This window comes from Camelus ferus, chromosome 11, assembly GCF_009834535.1.
Source record: "Camelus ferus isolate YT-003-E chromosome 11, BCGSAC_Cfer_1.0, whole genome shotgun sequence".
NCBI classification, from domain to species: Eukaryota; Metazoa; Chordata; class Mammalia; order Artiodactyla; family Camelidae; genus Camelus; species Camelus ferus.
In genome coordinates, this window is record NC_045706.1 from 55309659 (window position 1) to 55324579 (window position 14921).

The 14921-nt window shown below is 55.3% G+C and overlaps 1 protein-coding gene across 5 annotated transcripts in view; it reads left to right on the plus strand.

Moving 5' to 3' along the window:
* Positions 1-658: 658 nt before the first annotated feature.
* The window catches only part of TSPAN14 (tetraspanin 14), a 54949-nt gene continuing 40686 nt past the window's right edge, over positions 659-14921 (plus strand). For 2 of the 5 annotated variants that reach the window (XM_032491591.1, XM_032491592.1), the window contains exon 1: positions 659-1276. In XM_032491591.1, the coding sequence (XP_032347482.1) occupies positions 674-1276 (603 nt within the window). In that variant the 5' untranslated portion in view covers positions 659-673. Of the gene's footprint in view, positions 1277-11650; positions 11698-14921 lie in introns of those variants that run through there. The other 3 variants (XM_032491596.1, XM_032491594.1, XM_032491595.1) reach the window with 2 other exon arrangements.

Below are 14921 nucleotides of genomic sequence, written 5' to 3' on the forward strand. Positions count from 1 at the left end.
CTTGTTTGCTGCTGTATTCCCAGCATCAAAACAGGGCCTGGCACTCAGTCAAGCACTCACTACCTGCTCAAGGATGAATGGATGGACAGGTTCCCCAAGGACGTTTCTGAGCTGCCTAGGGTGTCACAGGCGGTCTGCATTCCCATTAAAACAAAACAAAACAACAACTGGGAATGGACTGAATAGTTCCTTTTCAAGATCTCCTCCTTACATTGTACTTGCTTGTACTAGAATGTGGTGCAACTAGTCTCTTGGCCCATTTTTAACAGATTCGACTTTCCTGTTGTCCCGCAGAGCAAACCGCCTAGTTCTCTTCCACTCAAATGAGTTTAAGGATCAGTGGTGTGCCTGGGTCTCATTTTTCGGGTAGGCGTTGAGACTCCAAAGGTCAGCCTTTTTAACACCAGAGCCCAGCCAGCAGCGTGAACATCCCTCCACCACAGGCCGTACCTCCAGTCCCCAGCTTCTCTCAAGAATTCTCAGCCATCTCCTCAGGATGAAGGCGAGGGACAAATCTCAGCAGGCGATCCAAGGAAAGCTCAGTATTTTTAACACAAGGGCTGGAGGGAGCCAGTCTTTACCGACCGGCTTACAAATTAATAAGCAAATGTTAATTTACTACCCAGGTCTAGAAGTCTTCCGCCCTAACCCCAGCCTCTGAGGCCCGGCAGGAATGCCTTCCAGCATCTTCAATTCAGCCATTTTTCTAACCCTGCGCTCACCTCTCTACCCCGTCATCCCCGAAGCCCCGAGGTGTGGCCTCCCCTCGGCCCCCACAACTCGTGCTTCTCTCAGTGTGGGGTCTGGGTCGGGTCAGAGGCAAGGCCGACACGGCCTCCGCACAGCGCGCCTCAGCGGACCGAGGCGACCCCAAGTGTTGGGTGCAGGTCACGGCTCAGCCTGCGCCGCGCACCCACTGCGCGAGCGCCGACCAGGGCCGCCCGAGCCTCCGACCCCGCCCAAAGCGGGACAAAGGGGCGGGCCAGTGATCCGGCCCCGCCCGCTCCGCAGAGGAGAGGGCAGGAAGGCCGGGCGGGGGCGGGGCGAACGGGCGGAGGCGGGGCTCGGAGGGGCGGGGCGGCGCCCAGCTGCGCAGGGAAGTGGCGCCCCTTTCTGGGCCGCTGCCGGGCGCCGCGCCCCCGGCCCCGCCCCTCCGCGCCCCGCCCCCGCGCTCGGACGGCCTGAATCGCGCCCTCCCGCCCTGCGCTGCCGAACTTGCTCTAACTTCCTTGGCCGAGCTGGGCCGCGCCGTTGCCGCCGCTGCCTCCGCGCCCGGGTGAGTAGAGCGCGGAGCCCCCGCTGGAGCGTTGGGCCCTGCCCCACTCATTGTCTGAGGCCGATTCCCCCGAGCGCCCCCTGGGGACTAGGACTGCTCCCCAAGTCCCGGCTCAGTCCCTCCGGCTCCCTCGCTCCTGTCCCGGGGTCGGCCCGGCGGGCGGCGCTGGCTTTGTCTGCCCAGATCGCCGGCGACGGGCCGGAGGCCTTGACCCGGACCCCGCTGAGCCGAACTCGGGTGCCGGCTGGAGTGAGAGCTGCAGCTGGCGACCCGGCTGGCGCTCGGGGTTCTGTCGCCCTCGCCCTGTCCGCGTTCCGGGACGGGTGCTTGCTGGGGCTGGGCGGGGGTGGGAACGCTCAGGGAGGGAGGGGCTGATTCGCCGCTGTTCAGGGCTCTGCCCCTCTCCCCAGCTGCGAGTCCGGGGATGGGCGCTCCTTTCGCCTCAGGCATGGAACCTCGGCCGCCTGCAGCTCGGGCCAGGGGTGGAGGGTGGCTCGGACAGGGGAAGGCGGTCCCCTCCCCCGCCCCGCCTTGGGTGTGCTCTGAGTCGCCCACCCCTGCCGTGTGTCCTACTCTGTCCTGCACGGGTTTGGGGCGGCCAGTTTGAGTAGGTGGTGATCCAGCTTCTCCGTATTGGTCCTTTGGGGCTGTGCTTGGGAGCAAAGCCCGACTCCTGACCTAACTGGAGCTTCGGTCGAGTTGGGTCTGTGGCTACAGAGTTGGCTCGTCTCGGGCCGCTGCTTCTGCCTGGGAGGAGTGGTGGTGCCGGTGGGTAGGGTGTATTGGACCCGTATCTGGGGGACACGAAGTTGGTCTCCGGCTAGAAGCGGTTGGTGCTGTGGGGAGTCGCAGGGAAGTGGCTGGCCCCGGTACTGGCCTGTCCTGTCGGCTGGCTGCCGAACAGTGTTGAGTGCGGTGGTCTGCAGCAGCTCGATGGCTGTCCCTGGTGCTGGTGCCTGGGGGCATCAAGTGTCCTGGACTTTGAGTGCAGGGCATTGTATTGGCGCCTCTGCAGGTGTGCTCTCTCCAGTGGTCTGCTCTGTAGGAGTCCTCTTCCCTTCTGAGATGGGGGTTGCTCCTGGGCAGATAGGATTGGGTGGAGCTGCTTGCCAAATCCTCAAAAGTAGCCTTCCCCTTCCCCTTGACCTCAAAGTTGGGGAAGTTAGTGCCTGCAGAGTGCTTGGGTCACTCTTCCCTGTTTGTGAAGCTTGGGGCCTAGACCATCAGAGCACCCCAGCACTCCCACAGCCCCCACTACATTCATCCAGCCCTGTGGAAGGCTGAGACGCCCTTCTTCCCAGGGATAATCCTGGGCCCTGGCACCCTCTGAATGAAGCCTCCACTACGATGGCTCCATATGCCCTTCTAGCTCCTTTCTCAGCTGTCTCCAAGCTTTGTCCCATCCTGAGGATCCATAATGCCTGGGAGACAGGCCTTGGAAGCCCAGGCTAGCAGACAGATTTCCCCTCCCATCTTATTGCATCATTCTTTGTTGCACCCCATCTTCTATTGGAGAATTTCTTTATTTCTCTATCCCCGCTTCTCTGAACTCCACTGCTTGGACCACCAAACGTGGTCTTCAGTTCATTTAAGCATGGTTGTTAAATAAGGGATGCCAGGAGCTGTTTTAAGTACTCTTTCAGGCTCGCAGCTCCCTGACTGGCTGTCAGCGCTGTGTGGTCTCCGGCTGGACATGCAGTAGGCGCTCAGTAGTGTTTATTAGTCTGAGCTTGAGCTCAGTTTAGCAGCATTATTCAGGCAAACAGGAGTTCAAGCCCATTGGTCTGGAGGTTTGTGGCTGCCTCTAGGAAGAAGGCATGCGAAGAAAGGGGCTGCAGAAGGGTTGGCTGCCCAGGAAAGTTCCCTCTTTACCAGCAGGGCAGCTGTGCTAATCTCTGAGGACAGGTGAGGGCAGCTCCCCTTTCGTGTTTGGGAGTGGGAGGACCAAGCTCTGCTCTGTGGGAGGGGAGGGGGCCCCTGCCCTGCAGGTTCTGGTGGTAGTGGAGTTCCCATGCGAGGCCAGAGAGCAGGGAGTTCTGGAAACTCTGGGTGGAGGGAACATTTCCTGAGGCCTCACTCTAGGTTACTGAGTGCTCAGGGATTTGACTTGTTACTTGTTTAGCTTCAACTAGGGTAGAGTTCAATTTGGCACTGCCTACAAAGTGCCAGTCCTGGGAAACCTTTGCTGGTTTTAGAATCTAGAGGAGGTTATGGATAAGCTTACAGCACTTATGTGGAAGGTTTAAACATGTAGTGAGAGTGAGACTTACACCAAGTACTATCCTAGAAGCTTTACTTGCAGTCATTCATTTAATCCTTGAAACGACTCAGTCTGGTAGATGTTGTTAACGTCCCGTTTTACAGACGATGAGACTGTGGCCTTGAGAGATCACAGAGTAACTTGCTTAAGGTCTGGCTGTGAACCGGGTTTCCTCATATCTAATTTAGATCATGCTTTCCTCTAAGAAGTGATTAAAGTTGACTTAATACACTGAACAAGCCTGACCCAGAGCAGAACTAGTAAGCCCTTCAGCGCAGGTGCCCTTATAGTCCCTGCTTCTGAAAGCATCTCATCCGTCTGGACATGTAGCAGATGAACCCCTGAACCCCTGCTGATTGACTGGCAATTTAGCTTTTGTCTCCCTAAGGCCAGGGAATGGGAAGACCAGCACTGCCATGCACAGAAGATTGGGGAGTGAGTCACTGCCTGTATCTGTCCAGATAGATCAGGGTTTGCTGTGGTAACAATTCTCGAATCTCAGAGGCTTAAAGCAACAAAGGATTATTTCTTGCTCACACCGCATCCATCGCATACCTGCTTTATGTTGTTCTCACTGTGGGACCCATGCTGATTAATTGGAACATTCCTGGTCACTTGGACAGAGGTACAGAAAGCATGATGAATCTTACCCTGGCTCTTAAAGCTTCCACCCAGCAGTGGCATTTCAATGGCTGAAGCAATCACATGGCCATACTTCCCCACAGGGTGGGGAGAGAAAGAAGACTGGAAACATCTGGTATACAGCACTGATGCCTGCCACCTGCCTACCACCTGCCTACCACCTGCCTACCACCGTACCTTCTCTGTGACTTCTTCCCAAGGTCTAGGTCTGAGTATCATACGTTTCTGTGTCGCCAGGCACATTGATCATGCATTAGTTAAAGAAATGCCATTTAGGTTAAAGATGAATTGAGGTGCCACATTTGAAGGGCAGAGGTATTACTGGTGAACAAAAATTCATGTGAGGGTAGTCAGAGGTAGTCTGCAGAGGCAGCTTGCTCCTCTGACCCTGAGCAAGTTATTTGAGTTCTTTGGGTCTTCTTTTGCTCATTCATTTATTGATTCGTTCATTTGTGGGCTCAGGGACTAGTGGTGAGTCCCAGGCCAGGGCTTCTTATTAGGCACGTGCTAGGGGCTGTGAGCTGGGGGTTGATGATCCCTGTTCCCTGCTGCTGGGTCCCGATGGCCTTTAAAGAGGGATATTAATGCCCATGGGAAGGGAAGCAGGCTCCTGCTCCCCCCTCTGCCCTGGCACATCAGCCCTTGGACTTTTTGGACTTCCCACCATTCTCGGAAGCAGGAGCAGATAGAGACACCCCTGTAGGCCTCCCCCTTCCCCTTCCTCTTATGAGGCTCAGGCTGAGCTTGCAGGCCTAGGGATGTGGAAAGGTAAGATGGTCAGGTTACTAAAGGATGGGGTCATATGGAGAACAGGCTTGAATGTGGGGCTGGGGTGGTTCTCTGGCCTGTAGAAGTGGGTAGAACCCCTTTGTTAACTGCATTTTTCCACTCAGGCCACCCTTGGAGGGTGTCAAAGAGCCCACTACACTCTGGACTTTGCTTTTGTGCTTTGTCGCCTGCTTAGCATCCAGTGACTTCCAGCAGGGCCAGGAAACACTGGTGGAGGTGGCGAGACCTCACATTCTTCCACGTGTGGTTAACTTACCATCCTTTAGGCATATTTCCTCCTTTTTCAGGGCTGCTGTTTTCCCACCTGGAATAGAGGGAGAGGTGATGGCAGTCTGTAGCAGCGGTCCCACTCTTGGCTGGTCACCACCTGAGTGCCCAAGGGACTGAGAAGACTAGTGTTTTGAGAATCTGATCTAGGAGAACGCCAGCATTCCTGGTTTGTCTTGCCTTTGAGTAGCAGTGTCCTCTGACTGACTCTGTATGGGGTTTGCATAATATCTCCACATCTGTTTTCTCCCTTAACAGTATGTGTTTTTTTGGTTTAGACAGGGCAGGTGGCTGTGTTGGACCAGTACAGGGCCTGGTCAGTGGGAAGTGTTGAGTGCCTTTGCCAGTGGAACATGGTGATGAATGACATTGTCCAGCACGTAGAGCAGTGGTGAGGCCAGCTTTCGAGGTGTATCTGCTTTCTAGCTGAGTGACCTAGACCAATCTTTGATTTTTTTTCCCCCTTCCTTCCTGGACTTGGTTTTCTCATCTGTAAAGTGAGAAGAATCTGCCCTTCCTGTCCCTCACGTCCCCCTGTGAAGCATAAGTGCACACTTCAGTTTTGAGAAGCGACACGCGAAGCCTCTGGGTTAGCCGATGCTCTGGTTTGGGACTGCTGCCCATCACGCTGACGGCTCTCAGCCGAGTGCTCACCAGCCGCTGATTCTGGGAACCCCACTTCCTCCATTCTTGGGCCTGGTGGGGTTGGGTGGGGCTGGGTTGAGCTGGGCGGGGCTGTGGTTTTCTCTTAGGAGGCAGTAGGCCTGATAATCTGAGTTTAAGTGGGCCTGGGCAGGCTTCTGGAGGTCTGTTCTGCCTCCCTTGCCCAGCAGCCAGGGAGAAGTTTCTTGGGCCCCGGTGTGCACAGCTAGATAGCTGGAGGGACTGGCTCCTACCTTCTTGGGCTCTGTTTTCCTGTGCTGCGTGGCTGACAGCCATGGCCTGGCCTCTGGGATCCTGGGTCAGAGGGTCATTCCTGGTGCTGCCTCAGACTCTGTGTCTCCCTTGGAATTTGAGGGAGCTGAGGCTGGGCTTTGCTGCGTGGGTGAGGTTTGGGGAGGGGTCAAGACAGGGAGCTGGGCAGAGGTTGACCTGGAGGAGAGGTTTGATGAATCCCCTCTTTGGGTTTTCCTTGTCTGCTTCTACTGGCTGCTGCGGCCTGTGCCAGTCTACTCTGCAGGGCCCAGAGAGCACTGAAAACAAAGGCTTCGAGGAGTTTGTTGTCCTAATACTCAGGAGAAGGGCCTTCACAGCAGCAGGGAATTAAATGAGCGTCCCCTGAATCCACGCCCTGAGGTCTGAGTGGTGAGCCTGGGAGGGCCAAGGGCAGCAGCGTATCCCAGGACACAGCGTCCCAAGTCAGGGTCTACGCTTAAGCATCAGAAGCCCATCGGGGAACCTCCCGGAAACCTTATTGGAAAGTGACAAGTGGAAATAAGGAATATGGCTGCCTCAGCTTCAGATTTGGGTCCCACGGGGAGGGGTGGCTGGGCCCCACACACCCACTGTGGCAGTTTAGGCCATGGTGTGACTTTTAGCTTTTAAATGTTTTGATCCCCAGTCTAGGGTGCACACTCAGCTGTGCTCAGGTAGCTGAGGCTGCCTTCTGGGCCTCCTGGCAGCTCCCACCAGCTGCTCCAAGGAAAGGCTCTGGATGCCCACTGAGTGACCACTGCTATGAAGAGACCCTGTTTCCTCTCCAGATGACCTCCCTAACATCTGGCCACCCTGTGGCTTGGCTGTCTGGTTTCAGCCCTTCATCTGTGGGCCAGGCAGACAGGGTCTGTCCCTGGGGTTGGTGGGGGAGGCCAGCCCCAGCCCACATGGTTCTCACACTCTGGGTGAGGGGTCCAGGAAGTCTTGGAGCTCCGTACTGTTAAGAATAAAAATTATTCTGACACTTGTGAAAACAGTAAGGCAGACTTTATTTAGGACTATCGTGACAGGTGTTAAGGACTACTGCAATGGGGTTTCGCAGTAGGAAAGAGAGATTGGACTCAACCCCAGATTATTACAAGGAAAATTGAGAATTTATAGTTAAGGAGTAGTGGGGGTGGGGGTGGATGGATAGAAAATTTAGAAGAAGGTGGGATAATTCTCTGCTACCTGGCCTAACAGGATTCTTGCTGAAGGTAGGCTAGAGTGATCAGATATCACGTGGCGGATGCTGCACTGGTCAGATATGGAAGTGGTCAGCTGCGGAAGGTGGAGCATCCCAGCTAAAGTGCCTTAGCAGGATTCTTGCTAAAACTGGACCCTACAAGGACAGAGATGGAAGCCCAAGTTTGGGTCTCGCTGAGCAGAGGGCTCAGAGGAGCCTGACTAGTTTGGTCAAAAAGAGACTCTGTTAGTATCCTGAGGCCTGCTGCAGCCTGTGTTCAGTATTGCCCACGGTTGGTTCTTGCGCTGGCCTGAGCTCGTCACCACTCACACTTGTCCCTCAGGAGTGGTGCCCCTCCTTGTGGGCATCACTCCTTCATTTCCAGAATCCCTAGTCCTGTTCTTCTCAGTGTCGGCTGGTTCCTTGTCCCCCAGCTCCCTCACTCTTGGCCGCCGGGCCGCCCACTGCACCCTGCAGGATACAGCGTGGACCCGGGGCCTCGGAGCCCTGCGGCACCCCCCAGCACTGGATCCCCTTGTTGCCGGATCTGTTGGGAGCCTGACATAGCCATTAGGCTCTGGGCAACCCTCCCTGCTCGACCTCCTTCCCTTGGCCTCTGTACCTTGTGCTTCCTGCTCTCCTCATCCTGGGCAAACCAGTCTGACAACTTTATGGCTCTCTCCCTCTCCCACAGGCCTGGGGACGTCTGTCTCATCTGCCTGGCTTGGGCTGCAGGAGGTGCAGAGGGTGATCTCCTCCCCCACTCTCTGCCTGGACTGCGGCTCCAGGGACCTTATGGAGCACCACCCCCCCCCCCCCCCCCCCCGCCCCAGCTTCCTTCTCCTGTCTAAGGTCTTCCTCCTGGTTTTCCCTGCCCCTCCTCTCTGCTTGGTCACACCCTACACGCATGACCCTGTTGGGCCTTTGCTGCTGCTGGGGGGGGGGGCGGGCTCCTGTCTCAACAGCCAGCTTTTTCAGAACCAGGGCACCTGCTGTTGTGAGAAAAAAGGGTGTGTGAAGAAAACCTGGTGACTGCCTGTGGTGGGTAGGGGCCTTCCCCACTTCCTGAAGGCGGTCTTCCACCCCTGCAGGGGAACTGTGGCTCTGTGCCGCCATCCTGCCTCCACAGTCATGTCTCCTGTTGTCCTAGCTGCTTCCTGTGAAATACGAGTAATGATATAAACAGATAAGGAGCATGTCAACAAAAGAGGCCTGGTAGTGGTGGGGTGTTCATTTCCCTGGGAGCCGGGAGGAGGGAGTGGCATGTGCCCAGGTGCAGGGGTGGGGTGGGCAGGTCTGTCCAGGGCTGCTCTGGGCTTGGAGAATCCTGGAACTCTCTCTGTGGGAAGCCAAATGTTGGGGGTGGCGAGTGCCAGCTGGGGTGCTGCAGAATTCTGTGTGTTGAGGACCAGCGCCTCCTGGGTGTGGGGGCCCTGCCCACTCCTGCAGAAAGGCGGGCCAAGAGGGGCTGGTCTTGGTGTGGTGGAGGGTTTAGGTTTCTGGGCCAGAGCTGCTGAGGGCCCACCGAGGGGCCAGGAACTTGCTCCCCGCAGCTGAGGTCTGAGGGCTCCAAGTGCCAGCGTGATTCTACTTGTTGTGAAGTCTCATTTTGTGCTCCTTAATTTCGGGGCTATTTGTTGAACATGGAGCACTCATCAGAAAGCATCTTACAGAAGAGGGGAGCAGGACTTTCCAGCTGCCTTTCTCTGTGGCCTGGGCCATCTGTGAGCTTGCGGTCATTAGGAGATAGATCTCTGTGGTGGCCTAGGGGTGGGGCAGGGGAGTTCTGCTAGGTAGAGAGAGCTCTATTCAGGAACCACTCCCTGCCCCCCAAGAAGTCTCACCCAAATGGTCTGGACAGTCCTGATTCTAATAGGCATTGTGTCATCCCCCTGAGAAGCGGGGGAGAGACTGCGAGGGTTATTATATTGTTCCTTAGGGGGAAAATCACTTGGAGGAAAGACATCAGTGCTTCTGAGTGCAGAGTATTTATCGATGTGTCAGGTAAAGTAGGCTTTTAAACAACATGTGTGTATCCCTTTAGTAAGGAATAAATGCCCAAACTCATCTCACAACTCCATTTTGCAGCTTGCATTTCCTGAAAGGTACAGGGAGTTTAGTGATTAAGGGACTGGGGTTTTGAGCTGGGATTTTGGAGAAACTGTTTTTAGCCTGTCCTTGGAGTTGGGCCAGGCCTAGAAATCTGTTGAAATAGCTTTCTTCAGCTGCTAAAATTGGGATGGGTTCGTAGGCCCTTGAGTCTCACTGATGACTGGGGAGGGCCCTGAGAAGGGTCCCTGCTGAGGCCTGGGATCCCTGTGGTTCAGCACCCCCCTGAACCTGGGGGTCTTATGGTCTCATAACGAGCAGAGAGGACCCAGCCACAGATGGTCCTTTGTGTGGACCAACTTCAGGTTTCCTGTCTGCCTTTGTCAGAATCTACTCTTGGTGTTCCTAAGAAAACTATTTTGGGACTTGGGGAGGAATTGTGAGCAGGGTCTGAGCAGATCAGTATTTATTCCAGAGGCTGGCATTCCCCCCGTCCCCTTCCTTGTTCTAGGTAGATACCAGAAACTATCTGCAGAGAGTTGCAGGTCAAATTTTTTTGTGCCACAAACTTTAGGGATTTTAAGTGTCAGTTTAGTTTTAACCTTGTTATTTAAAAAAAAAATGTGGTGAAAAATACATAAAGATATATAGTGAAAATTAATATTTCCATCCCTGACCCCTTCAGTCCTGCCCCCCTGAGGTCTGTCCCTGTCACTAGGTGTCGGGTGCCAGGGAAGCGTCTCCACCCTCCTCCTGTTTACACCCGTGCTGTACACGACTTACATTGTTCTGCACTTACTGATTTTCACCCTGAAGTTTATCTTGGGATTGTTCCATTTCAGCCCACACAGTTTAGGCTGTTCTTTTTAACAGCAGCATGCTATTCCTCTGTGTGGTCCACTGGGACTCACTTTATCAGCGCCCCCATGGATGGACATTGGGGTTGTTCCCATGTTTGGTTGCTACAAGCCAAGCTGCGGGAATGCTTAGATGGGGGGGTCCACGCACAGGGTGGTTGACCAGAAAAGAAACATGCTGTTTTTATTCCAAGAGGGAGAATGAACGTTGCTGAGTTTTTCTTTTGGGGGAATCTTGTTATTTCTGCGGGTCGGAGCCTAGAACTGGAGGGCCTGTGATGCTGATGCGGTTCCCCGCAGTGTCTTTGTTTCAGCTCAGGTCAGCCTATCTCTAAAGCACCTGCTGTTTGTGGCCCTTGGCTGTGCCCAGTGGGCCGTGCAGCTAGTGCACCCAAAAATGTGATATAAGAATGTGCAGAGGCAGTCAGAGCCAGATAGGAGAGGCTTCTCATATGTGAGTTTCGGTGGCCCCAGGAGTTTGCAGGACTTGGGCTGGGTGGCTGGGAATCAGCTGTTAGAAAAAGAGATTCTCCCTGGGTTTAAGGGGTTGATATGAGGGTCAGGCCTCCTGTCCAGGCCTCACTGGACCTTCTACAGCTCTGGGATCCCCTGTCTGCTTCCTGCCCAGCAGACCTCACTGGCTTTGTGCTGCTTCAGGCTGCTCTGGGCCTGAGTGCCACCCCGTGATTTTAAAAGCCTGTGTAGAAGGCACCTGGTGTAAATAATAGATGGGTTTTTCTGCTTTGAGCAGGCAGCTTCCTTGCAGAGCAGAAGCAGGGGCTGAGGGCAGATGAGGTTTTCTTCCCGGGATGGCTTAGGGGAGGGAGGGGATATAAGAGGACTGGATTCATCCACTGGGCTCCTCCTGGGAGTCCTGGGAGCGTCTGGCTGTTCCCCCAACCTTTTGGCCACCGTGTGCCCCTGAGATGACCATAATCTTTCCCCAGGTGGCTCTGGCTTCCCCGTGCCTGGGCAGGGCAGGGCAAGAAGCAGTGAGATTTTAGGACCGGCTGGCAGATAGCCCCCTGAATAGAAAGGTGCCTGATATGACCCTGACCTGGTGGGTTGCGAGGCCTGAGTCCCTGCCCTGCCCCTCCCACCATCGCCCTTACATGCCGCCCCTGTGAGAAGTCCAGAGCTTCCCAGGCCCACAGCCCTATCATGTGGGGCTTGGGGCCTGGGCGGCACAGAAGTTTCTATTGTGGTGGGGTGGCAGCCAGGGCTGACCTGTGGGGCTGAGGAGGTGGGGCCTGGGGACTGACAGTGGAGCTATTCATGGGCTCTGCCCTGGTTTCCTGCGGCCTCCCATTGTGGATTATTTTTGGGGGGAGGGGAGGAGGAGAGGGGGTGGCAAGTGCTGCTATTGTTGCTGGCAGCAGGAGCCCATTATGCTTAAGAGAGTCCTTCGGGGGACAGATCTTAGCCACTCCAGGGCCCCTCTCTGTTCTCTGATGCGGTGAGCTGCTCAGCCTGACCCTGCCCTCTCCCAGGGCTCCCCATCCCTGGGATTCTGGAGGGACCCTGCCCTTTGTGGGAGCCTCTGTCAGGATCACCCCGCCCCAAGTTCCCCATGCTGTGCCTGGAACCCCCCTGGGTCAGACCTCTGAGCCGCTGGGCAAGGAGCAGGGGTACCCAGGGCCTGTCTTGTCAGCCACCTGCCCGCCGCCTCTGGAAGGGGTTCTGCCTGAGCTCTCCGGCCCAGCTGCGCCCTTGGGCGGGGGCCAGGCGTGTGCCTGGGTAGCTGTCAGTCTTGCAGGCCCCCATTTTCCTTTGTACCTTGTCCCCGGTGCCTCGCTGGAGCACTCACTGTAGAAAAGCCTGCTTGCTGGCAGGCTGGCCTGCAGCCTCCCCTGCTGCCTGAGCCACTGCCACAGCCATTTTTCTTTGTTCTGCCATCTCCGGGCTCTTGAATCTCAGGCAGGCGGCGGCAGGCCGGGCGGGCAGCAGGCAGCGGGCGTACAGCAGCAGCGGAAGCCCTTGCGACATGAATCTTCCACTGAGCCGAGGGCCTGCAGTCTACCGGTTGTACCCTCACTTCCCCCAGCTGTACCCTCCGTGCCCCAGTGGTGCTGAGATTTCCTCTTTGTTCAAAGAGGGTCTCATTGGAACAGAATGATGCTGACCTGTGTTGTGAAGACAGAGAGAGGTCTCATCTGTTTGTGCCGCCGAAGACCTGAGAGAGAGAGAGAGAGAAAGATGGGGGGGGGGGCGGGTGTGAGTTCACAGGTGCCTCCTGGTTTTTGGCAAAAAAGCCACTCCCAGGCACAAAGTGCGATCTTCCTTTACCCCCGGTCCTTCTCCATGTATGAGTCTGTGTAGGAAATGCTCTTAGCATTTAGTGGAAGAGGTGGTTGAGAAAATAGTTTCTTTTCTTTATTTTGGTCTCTGTAGGGTGGTGGGGATTTTTCTCCAACTGAGGAGAACCATCCCCTCCCCTTCTGCGTCTGCAGGTCTCTCTTATCCCCCAGCTTATAGTGGGCAAGCTGAGGGTTACTCACTGGCATCTCTTTCCGGAGGTGTGCCCACCCAACCCATACATCTCCAGCCTTCTAACCCACAGCCAGCGTGTGTAATAGTACCCCTGCCTTTGAGTTCTGTATGAGAACTCTGGGGCTCTCACTACTTTTTTGTGTGTTCAGCATCTTCTTTCATCCTTTCAAAACCCATCCATCTTGAGATCAGCCTGGCTGTCTTATATGACTCTTATCGCCAAGCCTTAATGAGGAAGCAAGTCCCAACCCTTGGAGTGTCCTTATTTCAGCAGATGTTGTACAAGTCTCAGCATAAAGAGCTAAGTTTGCTGTCTGATGCGTTGAAGCACAGATGCAGCTTTTAGGGTACTTGGGCCCAAACGAGGGTGGGAAAGGTCATGATTGAGGCAGCACAGTGCTCCCGGAAAGCACAGGGAGGTAGAAGGCTAGGGTGGGGTCCCAGCTGTGCCACTGGCCCTCCGGGTGACCCTGGCAATTCATTTCCGTGGGTGTAGGTCTGGAAAATGGAAGGGTTGCTCAGATGAATTTGGACGTTTTTCAGCTGAGTTCTATGGATCTGACTCCAAAATGCTTGGTCACTACCCTGAGCCTCTCTGGGCAGCTCAGGATACTTTTTTGGAAGAAAAGTCATCAGACGGGATTAACAGAGGGCATCCCTCCCTCAGGGCACTCCTTCCTCAGGTTCCTGAGGGACTGGGAGGGGTGACGATCACCTCCACAGATGTCTGCGGTGTCCATATGGAAACCTGCCCACCCTGAGCCCTAAAGCACACTGTAGTGCTCAGGGGCTGAGTGTGGCACCAGGAGCCCACTGAAAAATTGCCCTGCCTCAGACCTCGGCATTGCCCCTTTTCTTGGAAACGCCACATTCTCTCTCTGGTAGAATGGAACCTGCGGGGGAGGGGAGTAAAACTCTCTATTTTACCTCCTGCCAAAGTGAGGCAAGGCTGTTAAAAGTGAAAACAAAATCAGTAAGATGGAGATACCCTCTGTCCTTTAATATCCTTTGTCCCTCCTGGGGGGCCTGGCTTTAAATTTTGTCTCTATTTTGTCAAAAATTCCAGGAGGCAAAATGGTTTCTGGCCCTTTATCTCCCTTTCCCCACCCAGCCTCCACCCCCTGGGAGGCCTCCTGTACCCCAGGCTTTCCTCCCATTGTCTCCCGGCTGGGATCAGGCTGGGATCAGCCTCTAACGCTGCTCTGGGCTGTGTGTTTCTGCCCTGCGTCACAGGAGGCCTGTGATCTTGGAAGACGCCCAAGGGGCTGGGAGTTCAGCTTTGATAAACATCTGGTTAGAGTAGCTTCCACAGCTGTGAAATGGGAATAAAAATAACCTGTGAGGATCCAGTGGGATGTACTAAAATACTGAACAGATTCCAAAATTAAAGCATTCCTCCAGGAAAGCTGATTGCACCCCTGTCTGCAGCTGCACGGTAAAGATGGGTGGGCTTTCCTCCTGGACCTCCCTTGAGGGTCCTTTCCCTCCATCAGTGCTGCTGCTTTTCCCTCGGGGCTCTCATATCCTCACCGTTACAGCACTGCCCCTGGCCCGCCGGTGGGCAGCACTGGCAGCACCTGGGAGCTTGTAGCAGCGCATACTCCTGTGGGCCTCACCCCACACCAGCTGAAGTAGAATCTGCATTCAACAAGATTCCCAGGTGATTTGCATGCACTTTCAAGTTTGAGAAGCACTGGCTCAGACACTTCTGCCCCGCCCTGCCCCGCCCGATGCTCTCGCACCTTCTTCTGTCTGCTTTGTGGTTTTGCTGTCTTCACCCTCTGCCCTCCTTAAAGTTGTTGTCTTTAAACAGGTCTGACAGCTCTGGCTCTGTGACCCCCACCCTCTCAGGCGTGCAGTTTACAGCAGGTAGCCCTGGGTGCAAGGGTGGGGGGGGGTGTCTGGGAGGCAGGTCCCGGGGCCTCGGAAGCCGCCTGGCAGCTGTGGGCACCTCCCCCAAGCCTGCGGCCCGAGGTCAACTTTGGGGCAGAGCCTAGGGGTAATCGGAGCCCTCTTTTGTGAAAGGGGGTGCGGAGCCTCACTCCGCCATCTGGTGCCACTCACCCCGCCCCGTCTGTCCCAGCTGGGTGACACCATCAGAATCAGGTTGTAAATGTTGTTTGATTTTTTTAGGAACACAAAACATTCCTTATTAAGATGTTTTGGTGTTACGTTGAAGTTTAAATAAAT